Source organism: Spinacia oleracea, chromosome 5 (genome assembly GCF_020520425.1).
Source record: "Spinacia oleracea cultivar Varoflay chromosome 5, BTI_SOV_V1, whole genome shotgun sequence".
Taxonomy (NCBI): Eukaryota; Viridiplantae; Streptophyta; class Magnoliopsida; order Caryophyllales; family Amaranthaceae; genus Spinacia; species Spinacia oleracea.
In genome coordinates, this window is record NC_079491.1 from 98,204,323 (window position 1) to 98,228,401 (window position 24,079).

Here is a 24,079-nt window from a genome sequence, read left to right on the forward strand (position 1 = left end):
TTAGTTTAGTTCAGGTTGTTTCGTTGGTAAAGATTTATGTGGGATCGAAGAGGATGTCAATCTTTCGACTACAATCAGACGAATCAGACGGAAATCATATTTGTCACGGCTACAACAGATCTATAGAACCCCTCGTCAATGAAGGCTGTAAATCACAGCGATATAAAAAAGGGTATACAGAATGTTTAATATACTACGATCGTAGTTATGGTGAAAGAAAGTTTTTATTTGATTCGAATTTTATGTATTTGTTAGATTTAAATCTTTATGTAGATATCGTATTACTTTTTATCAATGAATTAATTTGTTTATCCAAAAAGTATTGAATTTATTTTAAATTTTTATATGTGTATCAACCCGGGCTATCGCCCGGCCCAAATATTAGTTTTGAATGAAACCTAAGCTTTTCCTTAAATTTTTTTTTTTATCTTCTCCAATCTCTGCAGGAGTCCAACGGTTTTGTAGTTAGGCCGTTAGGGAGTTACAGAGCGGGGTATGGAATGGAGTGAGAAGAACGAGGGCTCAACTCCGGGCGGCAGAGGCGGAGAAGGTGGTGGTGGAGGCGGAGGCGTAGTATACTGCAGTGAGAACGCGAAAAGGGCAAAGCTGAATTCAACGTTAGCCGCATTACTAGATGACCCCATTCTCTCAGATGTCCCAAAGAAGCCATCTTTATCCGATGTCGACACCCTTATCAGCTTAGAGCTCGGAAGTGCCATTAGTATCTCTGTACTCAAGCTCGACTCCACCTCCTTTGGTATTTTCTCTCTCTTCTTTCTCTCAAGCATTTTCACAAACAGTTGGTGTGCATTTTCATTTTTTACGAGCTTTTTGCTGTCTCATTTTTCTAGATGTTGTGGTCATGAATTCGGCTACGGTGAAGGATTTGAAACTGTGTATTAAGAAGAAAGTTACTGAAATGGAACAATCACAGATGGGTCATCGTCATATTTCTTGGTACTACTCTCTTTCTTGTTTCTTAGACTTTCACTTTGGAGTATTTTTCGTGATTGTATAGTTTATTGCTATTATTAGGCTTCCTGCAATCCACTTGAAAAGGCTGAGCATGGAAATATAGGGATAGGCGCAAATGAATGAATTAGTTACTTTCATAATGTTTCGACTCACCTAGGTAGATAATTAGTGGTAATTATAGCTTGTGGTGCTCTTGTGTTCATTTCTGTTATGATGCCATTGTCTTCAACTAGGTTGAGTAAAATAGTCTCGGGGTGCTTTAGTGTTAATTTCCGTTTTTATACAACTGCCTTCAAAGAGATGGAGTAAATTATAGTTTGTTGATGATCTAGTGTTTATTGCCATTCTTATGCAACTTCCTTCAGTTTGGGTGCCTTAATAAGATTAGTATGTATGACAATCTTCAAATTGTTTTTCTCTTGACAAGTAGTCTAACTGTACTTTCTGGTGAATTTGAGCTTTTAGTAAAAGTTGCAGTAAAGATTTAGTAGTGATTCTTTGAGGTGATATTTAGTGGTGGCAGAGTTCCTTGTCAAATGAGTGAAATTGAGACACTTCTGCCCAATAATAGGGTAGAGATTCATAGAGGTATAGTGTGTGCTTCTAAATGTTGTTACAAAAGCTTTGGCTTGCGAATGGATTCCTTTTACACTGGGGGTTTATTTACCAAATGCAATGCCCCAGCCACGGGCGGACCTATATAGTCCTGGATGGGTCCAAAATGACCCCCATTTAAAAAAAACTGTTAAACTGATATTGTGGTAATTAATTGCATTTGAATAGTTTATATATGAGTAGTTATCTTGCAATAAAGACATTGAATTGTACTTGTAGCTTAGTGGTTGCTTGATTACTACTCCCTCCGTCCCGGAATACTCGACCCGGTTTGACCGGCACAGAGTTTAAGGGACTTGAATTGACTTATTTAATTTAATAGGTAGTAGTTGATAGTGAGGTATTATTTTAATGTAGTTAGTGGGAAATGTGTAAAGGGGTGGGGTTGGGGAGAGCAGGGGTTGAATTTTTAATTATTTTTTGTATGGAATAGGGGGTAGGTGGGTTAATAGGGGTGGAGTGAGAAATAATATAATATTGTTAGAATATTTCCATTTTTAGAAACAGGTCAAGTATTAAGGGACGACCGGATAAGGAAAACAGGTCAAGTATTCCGGGACGGAGGGAGTATGCTGCATAAGATACCTGAGTACGAATCCTACTAAGATACTTGGGTACGGATCCTACTAAGAGGATGTTGCCATAAGATATCATATGATATTTTTTCTTCAAAATGATTATGTATAAGTAATGTATTTATACTCCATTTTTATAGACTTGTAGTTGCATGTTTTTTTAAACTTAGAGGCCCTAATTATATAATAGCATAATGCCCCATAAGCGTTGAAAATAGTGTTCCTATTTTTTTAGTAGTGTCGTTGTGTGCTATTTGTTCAACAACAATGGTAATAAAGTAAATCTCCATCGAAGTATGAAAACTCATCTTATTTTTTCCCATTTTATTTGAAATTGCGCCAAACTTATTGTTGTAATTTGGATTAGGTATTGAATTTTACTGTTACGAAAACCAAAAATTAAAGTTCATAAATCCTTCACATCTTTTATAATAGTGTTTAAAATATTTTAATGCTTACCTTTCAACTTTAACTCCCTAAAAGGAGCAAATATGAGATATTAAAAAGCAAATCATAAATTTTTTTGGAACTCCATTTGTAAATTCATGGATCCGCCCCTGACCTCGGCTTGTTGCATTTGAGATTATAGCTGAAGTACAAAGTCTGGTAGCATAAAGGGTGATACATGGAGAAAAAGGTCATTCCTTCTCGAATAGGCATAAATGCATAATGTAATTGGATTCAAATTTTCAGTTCCTTGTGTGTTACTAATCACACCCAACTTGGTGCGAACCCTATTTAATTACGAGTTATTGGCGTTCTAAATCCATAACAATAGTAGCCCTTATGTTACTTGACCCAAGTAGTATAATCTGACAAGATCAAAAGTTAGACAAATAAACAGATAAACGCAAGAATATTCCACCAAGGAAATAACACAAGCGATTTATAGTTGAACCACAAGACTTTGAAAGACTCCACGCTTTCTTCTTCTATTATTATGATAAATTGAAGTTACTATATTAAAAATCAATTTCATAAAGGTTTATGACACACCAAAAAGCTCATACATAAAAATTTAAAACTAAAGAGTGAAGGAAATCACCAGAATACAAAGGTCTATCCCTGATAATCCTTATGTGCACCTAGAGCTAACTGCACCAAGTGTAATTTTTGCTCATTTTATAAATTTTGCTCTTTTCAGATATCGTTTAAGTAGGTCTTAGCGAAGCGTTTATGATTAAGCGCGCCGAAGAGCATGAAGCGGGCAAAGCGCTCGCGCTTTTTTGACGCTTCATTGAAATTCTTTTGTTTTTTTATTATCTTTACGTTGAATTTTTTTTTTTATATATGTTGTTATTGTGTTTTGAACCACCCCCTATTTTAATCTTTAACAATAGAAAGTGGGCCAAGAGTCCAAAAGAAAAGAAAAAAGAAGAAAAGGAGAAGACAACAGTCACAACAGCCGGCCCTAGGTTCTTGATAAACACTATGTTATACGAAGTATGCTTTATTTTTGTTAAAATAAAGAGTAATATTTTTTTGGAAGCAAATGTGATGTTTATTTATTTTTGTGGTTATTTTAGTAATATATATGCATAGTAGTAAAGAAACCTTGAATTCCTAAAAAGTGCGCTTCGCTTCGATGAAGCGCGCGCCTTGCGCTTGCGCTTAGACTCTAGGACTCATATCGTTTTAGTGCGCTTTGCGCTTTTTTATACACTTGGCGACTTTACTAATTGCTGATTTTGTATCCTTCAACGCCCCCCTTCAAACTTGGAGTGGAGGTTTAGGAAGATCTCCAAGTTTTTGGAAAATATAATTTTATTGATGTACATGAAGGATTTTAGTGAGGAATTGATGCACATGAGGATTTTAGTTGAGACATACTCATGTTGTATGCTTCCTTCAACTTGCTTATCCCTTATGAAATGAAAATCAATTTCTACATGTTTAGTCTTTTCATGCAGCACAGGATTAGCAGTGTTAGAGCTCGCAGCGGAAATTTTACTTCTACTAGATAATATGAAATCGATACCTCATAAATAAATAATATTTTATGGATAAACAAACAACCCTTATGAAGGAAATAATAAATATAACGTAAGAAAATATAAACTTTTCTTAAACTAAACTTTTATATGATTTAAATTGTTGAATTATATTCTACATTACGCTTCTACATATTCATAACAACTTATAAGCGATAAGGAAAAACAATTATTGGAGCATGTTGGAAACAACCCATAATATTTTTCAATCATTCATTTTTCTTCTCCTCTAGCTTCTCTTCTCCTTTCACATAATTTAACTCTTCTTAAGTTAGATATAACTAATTTAGGAATTAATGATATTCGATTCCCACAATTCTCCACCTTATTCAGAATTTGAAAACATTCAAATTTTGGACGAACAAATTGCGTTATCCACATCCGGTTGCACCATTCTGACAATGATTGCCTACGTACCCTCGACCGGGATCAAACCAATCGTAGTTCCATTAATTCTTCCATATAGTGCTTAACATGAGACAATGTTTAGCAATTTCAAACAATGTTGGAACTTGCTTCCTGACACAACTTTGGTTATCATATATGCGGGGTTCTCATTTGTATGCACCTTCATAAGGGAAATACTACCTTCCTCTATGACATCTCGAACAAAATGATATCTCACATCTATATGCTTGGTACGAGCATGATGAACCTGATTTTTAGCCAAATGAATTGCACTTTGGCTATCACAGCTTAGATTCATACATTCCTGTTTCAACCCCAAATCATCTAGAAGTCCCCACAACCACAATGCTTCCTTGACTCCTTCTGCCATAGCTATGTATTCGGTCTTTGTAGTAGATAGAGCCACCGTGGCCTGTGGTGGCCTGTAACATTGATCGCCAACTAACTGGAGCACCATGTGTTTTAAACACGTAACCAGTAGTAGATCTTTGTTTATCTAGATCACCGGCATAATCAGAATCAATAAAACCATTTACCTGACATGTATCTCCACCAAAGCACAAACCCGTGTCAACAGTACCTTTTAAGTACCTTGAAACCCATTTCACAGCTTCCCAATGTGTCTTTCCTGGATTCGCCATGAATCTACTGACAACACTAACCGCTTGTGAAATATCTGGACATGTACACACCATGGCGTACATTAAACTGCCAACTGCACTAGCATAAGGTACATTATCCATGTATGCCTTATCTTCCGTTATAGTGGGATATTGTTTACCAGAGAGTCTAAAATGTGAAGCCAATGGAGTTACCACTGACTTAGCACTTTTAATCCCAAAACTTTCAATAACCCGCTAAAAGTAGCCTTTCTGGCTCAAGAACAATTTTCGATTTGATCCATCTCTTCTAATCTCCATACCCAGTATTTTCTTTGCAGCGCCCAAATTTTTTGTCTCAAACTCTTCACCGAGTTGAGTTTTCAAACTATTTATCTCCACCTTGCTTTTTGAAGCAATAAGCATGTCGTCCACATACAATAGAAGATAAATATAATCACCTCCACGAAGTTTACGAATGTATACACAACAATCATAATTACTTCTAGAAAACCCTTGCTTTAACATAAAGGAATCAAATCGCTTGTACCACTGCCGTGGAGATTGCTTCAATCCATAAAGTGATTTCCTCAAACGACATACCTGACTCTCTTTACCCTTGATCTTGTATCCCTCAGGTTGATACATAGAGATTTCCTCATCCAAATCACCGTGTAAGAAGGTTGTCTTCACATCAAGTTGTTCTAGCTCAAGATCACCATGAGCAATGAGACTTAATAGCAACGAGACTTAATCAACACCTTCTTTCTGTGCAAATCCCTTGATCACTAGCCTAGCCTTATGTCTTATACCATCGGTCTTGGAAGGATCCTATTTTCTTTTATACACCCACTTACAACCAATAGCAGTCTTTCCCACGAGCAATGAGACTACCTCCCATGTCTTGTTTTTATGAAGAGATTGCATCTCTTCCTCCATAGCAACCAACCAACTCTCTCTATCCTTGTCTTTGACAGCTTGTTTGAAGGTGATCGACTCATCATCCTCCACCGAGAGTGCATATTCTACCAAGTTAACCTGCCCGTAATGCCTCAGAGGTTTGTCTGACCCAAACTTCTGAACTGATTTATAACTCCTCTTTGGCCTAGTGGTTGCCAAATATTCATGGTGTTGTTGTTGTAAGACATGTACATTTACCCGCTGAATCTCCTTATGTTCATCCTCCTCATCATCTTGATTAACACCAGGATGCTCCACCTCAACATGACTAGAATCTGTTTGGTTTGTAGATTCTATCTCCACCACTTGAGTATTTGAATTAGTCCCGACATTACCATTATTTGGCACCATAGCTTTGGATAAAGCTATCATAGATTTTTCATCAAAGGTCACATCCCTGCCGATTACAAATTTAGAATCCTCTATACTCCAAAGACGGTAGCCATTAACGCCTTTGGGCCCAAGAATATTGCTTGCTTGGCTCTTTCATCAAGTTTGTTACCTTTGACATGAAAATAAGCTGACCCAAAGACTCTAAGTCTCTTGTAATCTGCATGTTCCCCTGACCACACCCTATAAGGCGTGTCTCCATCTAAATAAGATTGTGGTGATCGATTAACTATATAACAAGTTGTAGCAACCGACTCTGCCCACCATTCCTTGCCTAAGCCAGAATTAGAGCGCATACACCTAGCCTTCTCAAGTAGTGTACGATTTAAGTCTTTCCGCGACTTCATTCTGTTGTGGTGTGTCTTTGACTGTCCAGTGTCTTACAATGCCTTCCTGATAAAAAAAACTCCTTAAAAGCTCCCTCTGTGTACTTCGTACCATTATCAGACCGCACAGTTTTTAGCTTTCGACCCGTTCTGTTCTCAACCATTGCTCTCCATCGCTTGAAAATGTCGAATACCTCATTCTTATGCTTCAGGAAATAAATCCAAGCATATCTAGAATAATCATCAACAAATGTAACAAAGTACTTGGAAGTTGGAACCACCCTTGGAAGAAACTTTAGCCGGACTCCAAACATCCGTATGCACATAGTCTAACAACCCTCTGCTTTTGTGCTTGCTTGTAGAGAACTTTACCCCGTGTATTTTTCCATACACACAATGTTCACAAAATTCCATTTTTGGTTTCTTCATGTTCTTTAATAAACCTTGTCCGCAAAGCAATGATAGACCTTTTTCAGACATATGCCCAAGGCGCATGTGCCATATCCTAGTGCATTCTGTTTGGTCTTTACTTCCACTGATTCTGTAGACACATACTCTTGTCCCCGTTCCCGCAAGGGAAAGGTTCGATGATGAAAGCATAAAAACTCCACTTGACAACGCATCTCCTATAAAATAAACGAATCTCGATTCCCCATTTCATTTCACCCGAAACTTGCTATTTATGGAAACCTGCTAAAAATAGTAACTGCCGTAAAAAGTAGCGTCTAAAAGTGGCAAATCATAAAAGATAGAAACCTGTCAGAATTAGGTGTTGCATTCCAACATAAATCCTAAATGAGATAGAAAACCGCGAGAATCCTATTCCTAATAGGATTCGGAAATAAGAGTTACGTATTAATTAAAATCCTAACGAGCCTAGAGTTCGTAACGGGCCCAGACGCATTCCGTCACAAAATTGATACGCGCTAAAAGACTCGAATTAATCTCAAACTCTACGGATTTTAGGAATCCGAATCTGACTAAACAAAGCTGCCCATACCCTATTTTCAACGCCTGGCTCTGGGCGCCAAAATCTTCGGCGCCCAGGCCTGGGCGCTGAAAGTACCTGGGTACGTCTCTTTTCCTAATTCTTTGCGGATTAGAACTCTGCAATTCTATCTTTCCACGAACTCTTCCCTATAAATAGGCCCCTAGTTTTGACGTGAAACAACACACAACAACACATAATATATTCTGAGTATTGACTCTAAATCCCTTAGCCTAAGCCTCTCGCTGCGAAACTGTTCACGCGTTCTGTCGCAATCGATCCATAAATCGAACAGAACGTATCCTGTCCCATAATTGAGATTCGTTAAATAAAAAGGAGAAATAGCAAAGTCAAAGTGGTTAGTTTTCTGAGAACCGTGACGCACCTCTCAAGGGTTCGTCGTAATGTGTCCCTTTTCGATGATTTAACTGCTTTCCTCGCCCTTTTTATGAACTGTTAAACTAACCTAATATGATTGTTCTATCACGCCTAACAAATATAATATTTTTGGGAAATCGGATTATCATGCTAGGTCCCTTAATGTTATTTAAATCAGATAATCACGATCGAATTAGTATTATATGTTGCATATTGCTAAAATCAACTTAGATTAGTTTAATAGTTAACGCATGTCCCTTCAATTATTTATGCTGAGCTAGTAAGGATATCCTGCCTCTGGAGTTATCGACGAGCGAATTACTCCTCTCGGTAGTTACAGTCCCCCGAACCCTCAATCTCTACCTTGCGGGTGTATATTGAGAGATCCCCACACCAGGGATCACAAGGGAACCTACGGCCGTCGTGGTCAAACATAATTGCACTCCCTTTATGTCACGATAACCGGGTTTTGTCAGTTTTTCTCATTGTTGTTAAAAACTGAATGGCGACTCCTATATTACTAGTCAATTGGGTGTATACTCACAGGAAATCCAATTACACTTGATTGAATAAAAAGAATCGTCACACCCACGAGGGACAAGGTCACGCATTAGCCTCGCGCTTTTTCGACCCCCTCACAGTGGCGACTCCACTGGGGATAGTGAAGGAAATACTCGTGCTTCTAGGTAATCAAAATAGCCGAAGGGCGAAACGATCCTACCCCGCGTTTATTTCCCCATCAAGTTGGGACGACCTGAAAATCAGCATATTAATGTGAACGGGCAGAACGTCATAACGAATCTCGGCTCCCTCGGGAGTTGGGACTAAGGATACATTTTTTCGCCAATAGGGGGTGCATACGCCGCGCATGTTTCCCACTCGGTACTTGTGCAGGTAGTACACCTATCCCGAACCCAATCGCTCGCCCATTAGGTCCCTCTCGCCTGCATGCCCCCTTGGCTTGCACTTGCGGGTTGGCCTCTTGAGCGAAATTCGTCTGTTGAAGACACTACCTCGACCGGGGCATGTGTTGGATCTACGATAGAAGCGGTACCAAGCCAGGCGCAAATACTACCCATAGAAGCCTATCATAAACTACGTGGCATATTTAATTTTCAAATCCATGTTTGTAATGTAGTTATGTGTAGCGAAATATGTGATTGTGTGTGACAAACTATCCTAGAAAACCAATGACCTTAAAAATTTCCCAAACATTCATAGACTAATTTGCCAAAGAGTTATACCGAAACACGTGTTCCGCAAACCCGAATGATCGCCACAAAATAAGCGACGCTCGGGATGGCCTGTAACGAATCCCACAAACGCTGTTACGCGTAAAGGACGTTATTAGGCAAGCACGCAAATCGAGGTCGCATAAACAGAAAACAGAAAACGAGAACCAGCCAGGGACGCATTTTCAACGCCCCTGGCTGGGCGCAAAAATTTCTCACGCCCACTGCTGGGCGCTGAAGTTGCTGCTTGGCTTTCTGGTCAGGCGCAGCAGCCTCGGTGCCCAAGCAAAAAGAAAGTCCGTAGCACAAAAAATGCTCATCAAAAGAATTGCTACGAGGGCGTAAGAAAAGCACTCGATTTCAAAAGGCGACTCGCGAAAAATTAATAACTCTTTGTGTCGTCGTTAGGCCTCCTACGACGGCAATGCTCGGCACCAAGACCGAACATGCTAGCAACTATGAATGTCACACGGGCAAGTGTTTCGAAAATCCAAAGAACGACCAAAATAAAAAAAACCCCCAAAAAGTGTACCGACAGAAGAAAGAGCGAAAAGAAAACACCCATTTAGAGAGTCGAAGTCTAGACTAAGTAATGCTTGAAACTTTGGGAACCTAAACTTTAGCTTATCTTATGCCTAGGACTGGTCCTGCCACTTGGTGCCGATCAGGGAATCAACGGCTAGTGCGTCTCGAAGATACATCACCAACACCAGGTCTAGTAACTCCAAGCTCCGTCCGTCGTCCCTCATTTCAAGGATCTCCGCTTCCCCAACCTCGATTCGCGCCTCCAAACATGTCCATCGAAGAATTGCGAGACCAGATGGTCCAAATGACCCAACTCATGGGCCAACTGAAAATGGAAAACGAAGCCTTAGCGGCTGCGCAAGCCAAAAATGACCTCGAAAACGAGAAGAGGATCGAAAAAATGGTCCTACAGCAAACCATGGGGAACAAATACTTCTCCCTCGAGCCTGAACCCTTTTCTGGCAAATTACCAGAAAAGTTCAGTTCATCTGACTTACCAAAGTTCAAGGCCACGGACAACCCCCGTGATCATCTACTGAGCTTTGTGAATACCATGAACTTGAAAGGCGTGGACAAGTCCATGTACCTACCTGCCTTTCCTTTGTCCTTGGAACCTGTGCCGCTCAAATGGTACTATCAGCAGGACCCTAAGCTCTTCCCCACCTGAGAAGACTTTGTCAATGTCTTCATCAAGCAATACTCGTCGAGCATGGATTTCCAAGTCACCATGCGCGAGCTGGAAGTTCTCTTCCAAAAGAAAAATGAGGGTTTCACAACCTACTTTGCTAGCTGGAGGAACCAGGCGGCCCAGCTAATCAATAGGCCTCCCGAAACAGAATTGGTCCAAAAATTCATTGACAACTTGGACCCGGCTTACAGACAACACCTTAGGTACCTGGGACTCGACACTTTCAAAAGGGTTTATGATGTGGGAATAAAAATCGAGGACGACCTCGCCAAAACCATACAGAGCAAACCTGCATATAAGACCAACACCTATAATCGGGGTAACACACCCCAAGCCCAAGAAGTCCATGCTGTAGAAGAGGCTCCCGCCCGAAGATACCCTGTAAGATGGGTCCGAGACCGAAAGTTTGCCCAACTCGGGTCAACTTTGGTACAAGCCTTTGAAAGACTAACCAATCAAGGAAAGTTGAGACCTATAGGCCCCACCCGTGACCCTCTTGTCAAAAACAAATATTGGGTCGAAGGTACTTACTGCAAATTCCATCAAGGAAATGGGCATGACACTGAAAACTGCTGGCATCTAAAACATACGATCCAGGACATGATAGAGGATGAAGTAATACCTCTCCCTAACGTTGGCAAACCCAACAACAACAAGAGCCCACTCGGCTCTTGTCACATCTCTCTCGACCAACCAGAGAATTTCGACCCCACGGTGTATATTACACCTCAAGGTGCACCACTCGCTGTGGTACCCATGGATCGAATCGAGGGGGAAGTGTGCGGGCGTGGAACGATGATGCTGAAGATATTTACCTATCTCAAGTCTCGGGCCAGGACCTCTTCACTGAAACTTGGCCCGGGTATGCTCTCATTGACACCACCCCTCAGGAGCCCGAGGTCGACAACCTCACCCGATCCGGAAGGATATACCAACCGGATATTCACCCACCTCCTATGGACGACATCCCGGTTAGGCAAACTCCTGAGAACGGGCGGCACGCCACCGTCGCGGAAGTCATTGAAAATCCTCTCCTGAAACAACTGAAAAGAACCAAGGCTGAGATTACCATCTGGGATCTTATGTGTACTTCAAAGGAACATCGCGAAAAGCTTATTCGCTCACTTGACCTCATCTCAGTACCCACAGATATCACACCTGACTCATTGGTTAGCCATGTCACGAGAGATGCCGGAGAAAAGGCCATAGTTTTCACTGATAAAGACTTACCCAAAGAGGGGGGTGCTCACAATAAAGCCCTTTACTTAGTGGTTGGATGCAAAGGACAAAACATCCCCCTAACGCTCGTAGATAATGGTTCGGCGGTTAATGTCTGCCCATTGCGAACCGCCCATTGCTTGGGGCTAGGAAGCGATGACTTCCAAACCTCCTCATAAGGGGTACGAGCTTATGATAACTCCCGAAGGCCTGTGTTGGGAAAAATCAACCTTACCATACAAACTGGGCCTGTGGCACGCACCACGGAGTTTCAAATAATCGACATCAAGCCCACTTTCAACCTCCTCTTGGGGTGACCTTGGCTCCATGACTTAGGAGGTGTGGCTTCAACCTTGCACCAAATGGTTAAACTTAACCATAACGGGGTAATACTAGAAATCCGCGCCCCTCCTCCCGACGTCAGTTGTACTATGGTTGGAACGGCCGAAACTGCAGATGACCTTTATGGGTTTCAAATGGAAGAAGCAATCCAGTTCATCGAAGATTATGATCCAGCATTCCTAGACCCGCATGCATCCCGAGTCATCCCTAGAATGCTGTTGGCTCAAGGTTATTTCCCAGGAACCCCATTGGGCATAAGGAAGAAGGAATGCACATTCCATCATTTTCCCGACAAATCTACTCCCTTTGGCTTAGGTTATGAACCAACGGAGGAAGATATTGCTGACCGCCTATCTAGGCTACGCCTTAACAAAGCCAAACAAACCACCCTCCTTCCCCCATATCAAAGGACCCTTAACGGGATGTTTGTTCGGGAAAGAGAAGAACACCCATGCTGTGATTTCCCTGAACCCTTCGTTCAGGATGGCTTGCTAAAACCCGGATTTGAAATTTTCCATGACTGCCACACCTTGGATGAGGCACCCCACCTCACCAAGACTAAAACAGCTGAAATATTGGACAACCATGCTCTATGGACATTGTTTAACGAATCGAGGCCTATGGAGAACGAGACTGTGATGACTACCCTAGCTTTACAAGATGAAGGTTTCGATCCAACCCGGTTAATCTCTCCTGCATCAACACTAGAAGAGGTGGGGAACGGATGGGTGAAGACATATCAGTGGGTCAACGCAAAAGGAATAGGATTCAAGATGAGTACCGGTGAAGGACCGAAGTTTTATGAGACTAAACCCCAGGCTTGAGCCATATAGAGCACCATTAGTAGTTCTTTAGATTGATAGAAAAAATAATAGAGACTTTAGATGGTCCTAAGGCCCTTTAGAATATGGGTCAGTTTTATTTCAGTGTGTTTTCCTTACTTTCCAAATCAATAAAGGCGTAATATTTCTCCTAAAAATTTTATTCTAACACTAAATAAACACCAAATGTACTTACAAAATAAAAAAAATAAAGAAGCGGCCCACTATAGGCCCAACAAACAAAGCCCACTCGGTTTTGAAATAATGCCATGTGAACCAGTTCCCGAAACCCACAAAATAAACCACACTATCCCATCCTCAAAACCTAAAAGCCAACCAATGTCATCATGAGAGCCAATCCATGCAACCCAAAATCAAAAACAAATCAAAAATTTAAAACAAATGCAAATGTTACCAAAAAAAAAAATTCATAAAACATAGAATCCACCAACAGTTGTTTCACATAGATTCCATCATACCCTCCACAAAGATCTTCATAAGTTCCGCACCCTAACTCCATTTTCAAAACTGTTTTGAGTCACCAATAGAAAAAGTTAATCTGGACAAAAATGCGTTTCACGCTAACAGTCAAAAAAGCCTCCAAAATAGCCTCAAAATTAACTTTAACTACGAAGCAAAATATCAAGGCACAAAAAACGAAATAGAAATAAACGCAAGAACATGTGAAGCAAAAGCGTCAAAATTGACCGCCCAAGTTATTTTCAGCGCCCAGGATTGGGCGCCGAAATTTCTGACGCCCCAGCCTGGGCGTTGAAACTCTCTGCCTGCCAAAAGTTTTCCTTTTTCCGAAAAGTGCTCGTCATTTTATCCGCACACAACGGAAAAATAACTAACACTTGGGGGGTACAGTACGTATCCAAATAGGTTTACCAACAAATTGGTAGAATTTTACGCAACCTATGGAAAACGGCAGATGAAAATAATGGCAAATACTTCACTCATTTGACCGATTAAGTAATATGTTTCCACTTCGGGACATATCTACCGAAATCCGGCATACTAGAACTTATTCTAAAGCTAAGAACTACGCGCGACCTGATTCTGACAAGATACGTAGGCAATCCTTACCAAGGATTCGGTCCATATAATAATAAAAAAATTAAAAAATTATTATATTCTTTGTGTAAAAAAGTGTTAGACATATAAACAAAATTGAATGGAAACTAAAAATACGCCTTTATTAAAATATAATAAGAAGGAAAACAAAGTGCTAGGAATAAAAACAAACACAACTGAAATAAATAGAGGGCACCTACACCCTAGCAAAGAACTACACTACTCTAGTTCTTCCGGATCATAAAATAAAGTCTTGAAGAGAGCAATGTTCGCAGGATCCACCCCCATAGTCTTCTGCGCTGCCCCAATATCAATCTCCATAAGAACTGGCTCCTGGACACTAACTTCCAAAGATGCCAAAGCTTTAGAAACATTCTCAGTTATAGCCCGCTCAGCCTCAAGGGCACAAACAGTGGTGGGAGAAGGATTACTATCATCAACTGGACTAGCCACTGTTTCTACAGGCGGCTGAGCCTTCCTAACCCATACATTGTTCCGGCGACGATCTTCGCGAGAGCTTGCATTTCTTTTAACAACAGCAGGCCCCTTCATGTTAGGCATCTTTTTAGGCCTGACACTGGAACGAGGAAGAACTTCCTTTCGCTTTCGATCAGGACGAGCTTTCACAGTCTTAAAACTATAGGTATGAGGTCTGGCGGAATCAGGACCCTCATACTTAACACGAATACGAGGTATCAAAAGCTCAGCCGGCTCCCCATTACGAGCCTCGGTCCTCACATCCTTGTCATCGGAACTCATCCACAACTTATAGTTTTCAGAAAGACCCACAAACCCATTTGTAGCTACAGCCCAACGCGGGAGACCATCATAATACCTAGCCCACGCTAAGACCCGTGTTTGTGCAAAGGTCGCTACCTTAGGTGGTACCGTATCAGAAAAGGGGATAGTCTGCCTTAAACCATATTGACGCATGCCTCGGTTAAAAAAATATAAATGGGACAAGATAGCCCCAACAAAGAAATATAAACCGATACATCAGACCCCCCTGTCATAGTAGTCAAACCCCACCATGGTACCACCCACTTAATAGAACAAATGCCATAAGTAAAAAAGGAGGTCCATTCGGCCTCGTCCTGGCCTTGGTGCAAGTATTTTCGGTTACCCAAAGCTATAGGGCGATAATGTTTAGGATCGGCGGGAGCTTCCAAAAGTCTAAGCCGTTCCGCAAGCCAAATCTGCAAAAACAGGTACGATCGAATCAAAAGAATGAAAAGAAAGAAAAAAGGTTCCTGGGGCGCAGTTTCAACGCCCAGGACCAGGCGCCGAATATTCCAGCGCCCAGCCCTGGGCGCTGAAACTCAGCCCCAGGCGAAAAGAAATATATAAAAGTGGCGTATGTGTGCGCAAAGAAAAAAATAGATTACCTGCAGTAATAGGGGGCTTCCCTTAAACATTTCGGATTTGGCATCCTTCTTCAACTCATCCGCACTCAGCAAAGTCTCAGCAACAACCAACCGCATAATAGAATAGCAACTTTCCATCTGGCTAATCAAGGGGATCAGCCTTATGTCACCGAACTCACCATTATTATTCGACAGCAAATAATGATTCAACAAGCAAAATACAAGGGCTCGAATGTTCAATTTTTGTTCGGTCATATTCTTACTAGGCCTAAAATGATGTTTTACGAGTTTTGCCAAGTTAACCTTATCGTCTACAACAAGTTCAGCAAACATGTTATCATCTAGCCCTAGGAAAGCCCTTATGGTTGTTTTACCCTCTTCAATAGTGCCAGGGGTAACAGGAGTAGCATTAGTAGGATAACCAAGGATCGCAGCAAATTCATCAGGCAAAGGACATATTTCATTGCCCCGAAAGGAAAAAATATGATGATCGGAGTCCCAAAAGTTTAGGGCAGCATGCAGAAAATTATAATCAATATTAATTTGTTGTAAGCCTAAGAGTGCCTCGAAGTGGTATTCTTTTAACAAAGCTTTTTCTGTGGGAGTAAGGGCTCGTAGCCAACGCCTAACAGTCCGTTGGAGTGAGAAAGTAGGGATCGACATGGCAAAAGCAGTAAATAATTAGAGCACAACAAAAAAGAAAGAAAGAATTTGAGAGTGGTGGAAAATAAGGACGTACCTAGCCCCTATATATAGCTGAACGCACCCAATAAACATCTTGATCCCATTCGGAAACGTGTTTAGAAATCCGAAAATCAAATATTACCAGGAAAGAACTTTCAGCGCGCACCTCTGGGCGCCGAATTTTTTTAACGCCTGAGCTTGGGCGCTGAAAATGCAGCCCAAGGCCCAGATTTCACAAAAACACGGAATAGGAAAGAACTTAAGACCGCGTTGCTAAAACACGAGGCCCTATTACAAGTAAGATCAAGCCCAAAGCACCTTTAGCTCCCAAATAAGCAAAAAATAATAATAACATTGAAACTTGGTCGAAACTTAGACTCATCTCAGAAAACGCTCATGTACACTTTTCAAAAAAAGCAAGTTGAATATCATGGTCATTCTTCGAAACACCAAAAATATGTGTCGTCAAGTCATTGGTTTTCCAAATAGAAAATGTCTGTCTGTCAAAGGGATAATCCGGGCCAAGCCAAAACCGGATGTCGCCTGAAAGCTAAAGTCGCACTCCACGGCTTCACTAAAATAACACACTACTATAGGAGGTCGCTCGCACATACGAGCGTGACCCCAAACATGATTACAAGACGCGAAAAACAACCGACGAGCCCCAACACTTGGGGGCTCGCGAAAAGTGGACTCCAACAAAGAGCGCGCAATCAAAATCACATTCCCAGACTGCGCCACGCACCATATCATGTTTGGATATCTCAAAAAAAATATTGTTAAATATACACAGTGTGGACCCACTTATAGGACACATCTAATCAGGAAACATTACGACCCACCAACAGGTTGTAATCACCAAAAGCTCTTCTACATAGGCAAAATAAGAAATTCGAAATGGGCTCGCCCACCCTCAGCGGGCGGGGTCTGCGTCACTAGCCGCGCAGGTCCTCAGTTTTTCGAAGAATAAAGTCTTCAAATTTAAAATAGGCTCGCCATCTTCAGCCGGCGGGGTCTACGGCGCAAACCACGTAGGTCCTTATTTTCAAAAAAAAAAACACAAAAATTTCAAAACAGATTCGTCCACTTCTATCGGATGGGGGGTCCACCCTCAGCGGACAGGTTCGCCATCTTCAGCCGGCGGGGTCTACGTCACAAACCGCGTAGGTCCTTATTTTCAAAAACATCAAACAGATTCGTCCACTTCTATCGGACGGGGGGCCCACCCTCAGCGGACAGGTTCGCCATCTTCAGCCGGCGGGGTCTACGTCACAAACCGCGTAGGTCCTTATTTTCAAAAACATCAAACAGATTCGTCCACTTCTATCGGACGGGGGGTCCACCCTCAGCGGACAGGCTCGCCCACCTTCAGCGGGCGGGGTCTGCGTCACTAACAGCGCAGGTCCTTAGTCGCTGCAGCGATAACTTTTATTGGTTTTCCCTTTTTCCAAAAATTAAAGGATTGGTTTTTCGTTTTTCCAAAAAAGAGCGATGTGTTGGATTTTCCTTCGTTTTACGTCCTATAAAAACAAGGGGGTTTTCTCGTTTAGCTAGCCCTGAAAAAGAGAATCTTTAAAAACGTTTTACCTCGTGATTGAACTTGGCCAGGCCCAATTACACTTTACAGCTTTAATTTCGAAAACATTTGTAGTTACTCCCAATGACAAAGTGAGGGAGTTTCTACGCATCTTTAGATCCTTCCAATAACAAAGTGAGGAAGTTTCTATACTGTCAGTTGACAAATCCCAATGACACGTGAGGGATATGTCGACACTTCAAGTGATGACCCTTAACTCAAATGTTATCACTCGGGGGCTCGTGAGACCCTCGCAAAACAGGTCACCATACACCATGGCTTGTGTGACGCACTCCGTCTAATACTTTGACCATCGTCTTACTCCAAGACTCAGTCAAAGTGGGGGCTAACTGTAGACAACTACTCTTGTCCCCGTTCCCGTAAGGGAAAGGTTCGATGATGAAAGCATAAAAACTCCACTTGACAACGCATCTCCTATAAAATAAACGAATCTCGAATCCCCATTTCATTTCACCCGAAACCTGCTATTTATGGAAACCTGCTAAAAATAGTAACTGCCGTAAAAAGTAGCGTCTAAAAGTGGCAAATCATAAAAGATAGAAACCTGTCAGAATTAGGTGTTGCATTCCAACATAAATCCTAAATGAGATAGAAAACCGCGAGAATCATATTCCTAATAGGATTCGGAAATAAGAGTTACGTATTAATTAAAATCCTAACGAGCCTAGAGTTCGTAACGGGCCCAGACGCATTCCGTCACAAAATTGATACGCGCTAAAAGACTCGAATTAATCTCAAACTCTACGGATTTTAGGAATCCGAATCTGACTAAACAAAGCTGCCCAGACCCTATTTTCAACGCCTGGCTCTGGGCGCCGAAATCTTCGGCGCCCAGGCCTGGGCGCTGAAAGTACCTGGGTACGTCTCTTTTCCTAATTCTTTGCGGATTAGAACTCTGCAATTCTATCTTTCCATGAACTCTTCCCTATAAATAGGCCCCTAGTTTTGACGTGAAACAACACACAACAACACATAATATATTCTGAGTATTGACTCTAAATCCCTTAGCCTAAGCCTCTCGCTGCGAAACTGTTCACGCGTTCTGTCGCAATCGATCCATAAATCGAACAGAACATATCCTGTCCCATAATTGAGATTCGTTAAATAAAAAGGAGAAATAGCAAAGTCAAAGTGGTTAGTTTTCTGAGAACCGTGACGCACCTCTCAAGGGTGCGTCGTAATGTGTCCCTTTTCGATGATTTAACTACTTTCCTCGCCCTTTTTATGAACTGTTAAACTAACCTAATATGATTGTTCTATCACGCCTAACAAATATAATATTTTTGGGAAATCGGATTATCATGCTAGGTCCCTTAATGTTATTTAAATCAGATAATCATGATCGAATTAGTATTATATGTTGCATATTGCTAAAACCAACTCAGATTAGTTTAATAGTTAACGCATGTCCCTTCAATTATTTATGCTGAGCTAGTAAGGATATCCTGCCTCTGGAGTTATCGACGAGCGAATTACTCCTCTCGGTAGTTACAGTCCCCCAAACCCTCAATCTCTACCTTGCGGGTGTATATTGAGAGATCCCCACACCAGGGATCACAAGGGAACCTACGGCCGTCGTGGTCAAGCATAATTGCACTCCCTTTATGTCACGATAACCGGGTTTTGTCAGTTTTTCTCATTGTTGTTAAAAACTGAATGGCGACTCCTATATTACTAGTCAATTGGGTGTATACTCACAGGAAATTCAATTACACTTTATTGAATAAAAAGAATCGTCACACCCACGAGGGACAAGGTCACGCATTAGCCTCGCGTTTTTTCGACCCCCTCATAGATTCCAACTGCTAAATCACCTGTAACAGTGTCCCCAAAAGAGGATAAAGATTATCGTGACGAATCCCCTTCATCACTACCAACCACGAACAACTTTTAATACTCCATTTTCCATGGATATTTTACAACCATTTTTCTCTAATAACCCAATAGAAATAAGGTTTTTCCACAAATCTGGGATGTGTCTTACATCCTTCAAGGTTATTATTGTTCCATTATGTATATTGATTCGGATAGTACCTAACCCGACAGTCTTGCAAGCATGATCATTTTCCATCAAAACCGTGTCACTGTCCAAACTTTGACAAGTTGTAAACCACTTCCTGTTTGGGCACATATGGTGTGATGCTCCTGAATCAAGCATCCACTTACCAGATTTTTAGTGCATTGTTCTGAAACGGATTAACAATAATCTTCCTCGTCATTTGAGACAAAACTTGCCTCTTGTTTTTCTTGTTGCTTTCCTTTTGAGTTGTTCTCCGACCTCTTGAATGTAGCCCTCTTATTTGGGCAATTTACTTTAAAATGACCAATCTCACCACATTTGAAACATGGTCTTTCCGCAAAGAGGTCTAGATTTTGGTGTAGACTTTCCTCCCTTGCTCTTCCTCTTTCATTAGTCCTTCCTCTAGTTATAAACAATCCCTGAGCTTGTTCCCTGTGTTCATTCTCCTTCACTGCTAGACATCATCCCACTTGTAGCAACCTTTCGAAGATCATCCGCTAAAAGTGATGTTCTAGTTTCATCCATGGTTAGAGTATCACCCACAAGCATCAATGTTTGAACTAGATTTTCATAGGACTTTGGTAATGAAACTAATAACATGAGCGCTTGGTCTTCCTCTTCTATCTTCACATCTATATCCTTTAAGTCTGATATAATCCTATCAAACTTATTGATATACTCCCGAATTGAGGTGCCTTCTTCCATCTTGCATGTATACAATTTGGATTTTAGATAGATCGTGTTCGTTAGAGTTTTCGTCATGAAATTTGTCTCTAAATTTTCCCACACGCCAGCAGTCGTTGCTTCTTCATTTACCAAGAATGCAACACCCCTCTCAAGGCACAAGATTATAGTTGCTCGTGCTTCAAGATCTAACTCCTCCCGATCCTCATCCTTCATATCTCTGGGTTTTTGTTCTTTTCCCGTTAGCGCTTTGTGCAGCTTTTGCGAAATTAGCAAATTTTTCATTTGCATCCTCCAATAGGAAAAATCATTCTTCCCATTGAACTTTTCAATTTCATATTCCCAACTTTTACCGTTCCATTAGTACAAGCCATTATAAATATTTTTCAAAATAAAAAATTTAACCACTTAATATTTTGACGTTGGCTCTTGATACCAATTGTTAGAGCTCGCAGCGGAAATTTGACTTCTACTAGATAATACGAAATCGATACCTCGCAAATAAATAATATTTTATGGATAAACAAACAATCCTTATGAAGGAAATAATAAATATAACGTAAGAAAATATAAACTTTCTTAAACTAAACTTTTATATGATGTAAATTGTTGAATTGAATTCTACATTACGCTTCTACATATTTATAACAACTTATAAGCTAAATAAGGAAAAACAATTATTGGAGCATGTTGGAAACGACCCATAATATTTTTCAATCATTCCTTTTTCTTCTCCTATAGCTTCTCTTCTCCTTTCACATAATTTAACTCTTCTTAAATTAGATATAACTAATTTTGGAATTAATGATATCCAATTCCCACAAGTAGCAATAAAACCCATAACCCATGGAGCTCAACCCTAGTTCTCTTAACATTTGAGAAATCCATAGAACATCACATGTAGTAATGTTCACTAACCCGCTTTTGCAAGCGACCTTGCAACCATGCCTTGTCTTTTTAGATTTCGAAGACAATAGAGAATCCAAGGAGGATACAAAAGCCTGAGGTTGACCTCCTACTCAAAGGACATCCAGCGTAGTCACTGTCATAATAAGCAGTCAAGTGTGTTTCAAATGTGTTGTGAGTTGCAAGTAGGATGCCTTGACCCGGTGAGGAAGATAGGTACGAGTTTTGAGGTACCTATCTTACGGTTTTTACCTATCTTCCTCACCGGGTCAAGGCATCCTACTTGCAACTCACAACACATTTGAACTGACTCCATGGATAGTGTATGAGGTATTAGGTCCTGTGAGAGTTAAATAGATAAGTTTACCATAGATCTCTGCATTGTGAAGTAAATATCCTGAGTTAGGAACAATGTATAAAAAAGTGCAAGATACAATAAAGCAATAAGAGTCAAAGAGCATAAGCGCAAGCGCAAGGCGCATGCCTTATCGAAGTGAAGCACACTTATTAAAATTAAAGGTCTCTTACTATTATGCATATATATTTGAGTAATATACATCTTCTCCGTCCCATAGTATAATGCATGTTTTCCATTTTGGGTGTCCTAAAATGTTGTACCTAGTTTGACAATTCCCTATAAAAGCACTTAAATTTTAGCCCAAACATACCCTTATCAAACAATTTAAATACCCACATTGTCCTATGTTTACCTACAAAACATGTTCCCGTAATTAATGTTTGTACGATGGAAAATTGTGTTGTTGATTTTTTATATTCAACAATCCCCCATAACTCCTCCGTACCTTTAATGTTATTTGTTTAAAAAATAAAATATATTGTATATTTTTCTAGTAAAGTACAACAACATTAATTGTTAATCATGTCATTTTACAAATTCCTAAATTTTCGTCCCATAATATAGTGCCCGTTTGACATTTTTCACGGGAACTAAGGAATTTGAAAAATTGCATGATTAACAATTAATGTTGTTGTACGTTACTGGAAAAGTACATAATTACTTTATTTTATATAAAAATAAATAAAGGTATGGAGGAGAGAGAGGCGATTGTTGAGTTAAAAAATGAACACAATTTCCCATGGTACAAACGTTGATTATGTGCACATCAACACATGTTTTGTAGGTAAAAGTAGGAAATTTCGTGTATTTAATTTGTTCTATAAGGATATGTTGGCTAAAAATCAATTGATCAAATAGGAAATTACCAAACTAGGCACAACATTGGGACACCCAAAATAAAAAACCGGCACTATATTATGGGACAAAGGGAGTAGTTTTTAGACCCCAAAAATATATAAACATCAATTCGTTATTACTATTTGTTTTAACAAAAATAAAGCATATAACATAGTGTTTATCATGCACTATCCATCACTAGGGAACAAATACACTATAAACATCGATGGCTAGTGTCTTCTTCTTTTCTTATTTTTCCTTTTCTTTTGGACTCTTGGCCCACTTTCTATTGTTAAAGAGTAATACGGTGTGGTCCAAAACAGTAACAACATAAATAAAAATTCCAATATAAAATAAAAACAGAAAAAAGAATTCCAATGAAGTGCAAGAAGCATGTTTCATGCACTTCACACGCTTCGTTGCGCTTCTTCCAAAACGCTTCGCCTAGGACTAAATAAGTGCTTTGCGCTTCACTACTGAAGCACGCTTTTCATACACTGGTTAGGAAGAAGCTTGCATAAGGATCCATAGGAAGTTTGAGAGGTTTGCATTGCATCATTTTAAACTCTTTTAGGTGATCTAAGACATATTTCTTTTGAGATAGAAATATTCCTTGATTAAATTTCTCTACCTCTATACCAAGAAAGTACCTTAATTCTCCTAGGTATTTCATGTAGGATTGATTGCTTCTTGATCATTGCCAGCTAAGATCATGTCATCAACACACACAAGTATGGAAATAAATTTACCACCTTTGTTTTATGTAGAGTAATTTATCTTTGATTGAGGAAAACCATTAAACCAAAGCTTTGCAGTGTTGATGAGAGCTTGGCAAACCATTGCCTAGGAGCTTGTTTTAGTCCACAAAGGGACTTGTTGAGTCTGCACACTCTTGTTGGATACAAATTATGTAGGAACTCTCCCCTTTACATGCACAAATAGGTTTTCCAGTCTGCATAACCTTGAGGAAACTTCATGTAGACTGTTTCATTGATGTTTCCAAGGAGAAATGCATTCTTCACATCCATCTGTTCCACAAACCAACCTTCCATGGCTGCAACAAAGACCTGACTGTTGCCAATTTTGCTACCGGGGAAAAGGTTTGATCATAGTCTAAACCTGGTCTTTGATTAATCCCAAGTACCAAGCTGGACTTATGTCTCTCAATATTCCCGTCGCTTTCATGATTTGTTTTGTATAGCCACTTGTTCCTATGGCTTTCTTTCCTTTTGGTAACTCGGTACTGGTTCATGTGTTATTTCTCTCAAGAGCTTCTAGCTCTTCATTCATGGCTCTTATCCATTGATGATGATGCATTGCCTGTTTGAAGAACTGAGGATCAGGTTAAGAATTGCTAGTTACTCTAGCAAGAAAACACTTTTCTGAGTTGTGGCAATATTTGCAATCTTAGGTGCCGCAACATTGTTGGTTTGATAACTATCCATCCAATGTGGCCTTTTGGTAGGTCTGTTAGACTTCCTCACAAAAGGAGAAGAAACTTGTAGAGGTACTGAGATGTAG

At 40.3% G+C, this 24,079-nt stretch overlaps 1 protein-coding gene across 1 annotated transcript in view; it reads left to right on the forward strand.

The window, feature by feature from the left end:
• Nucleotides 1-452: 452 nt before the first annotated feature.
• Nucleotides 453-24,079, forward strand: part of LOC130461724 (U11/U12 small nuclear ribonucleoprotein 25 kDa protein-like) — a 28,237-nt gene continuing 4,610 nt past the window's right edge. The window contains exons 1-2 of the mRNA XM_056829906.1: nt 453-757; nt 852-957. Of these exons, the coding sequence (XP_056685884.1) occupies nt 496-757; nt 852-957 (368 nt within the window). The 5' untranslated portion in view covers nt 453-495. The remainder of the gene's footprint in view (nt 758-851; nt 958-24,079) is intronic.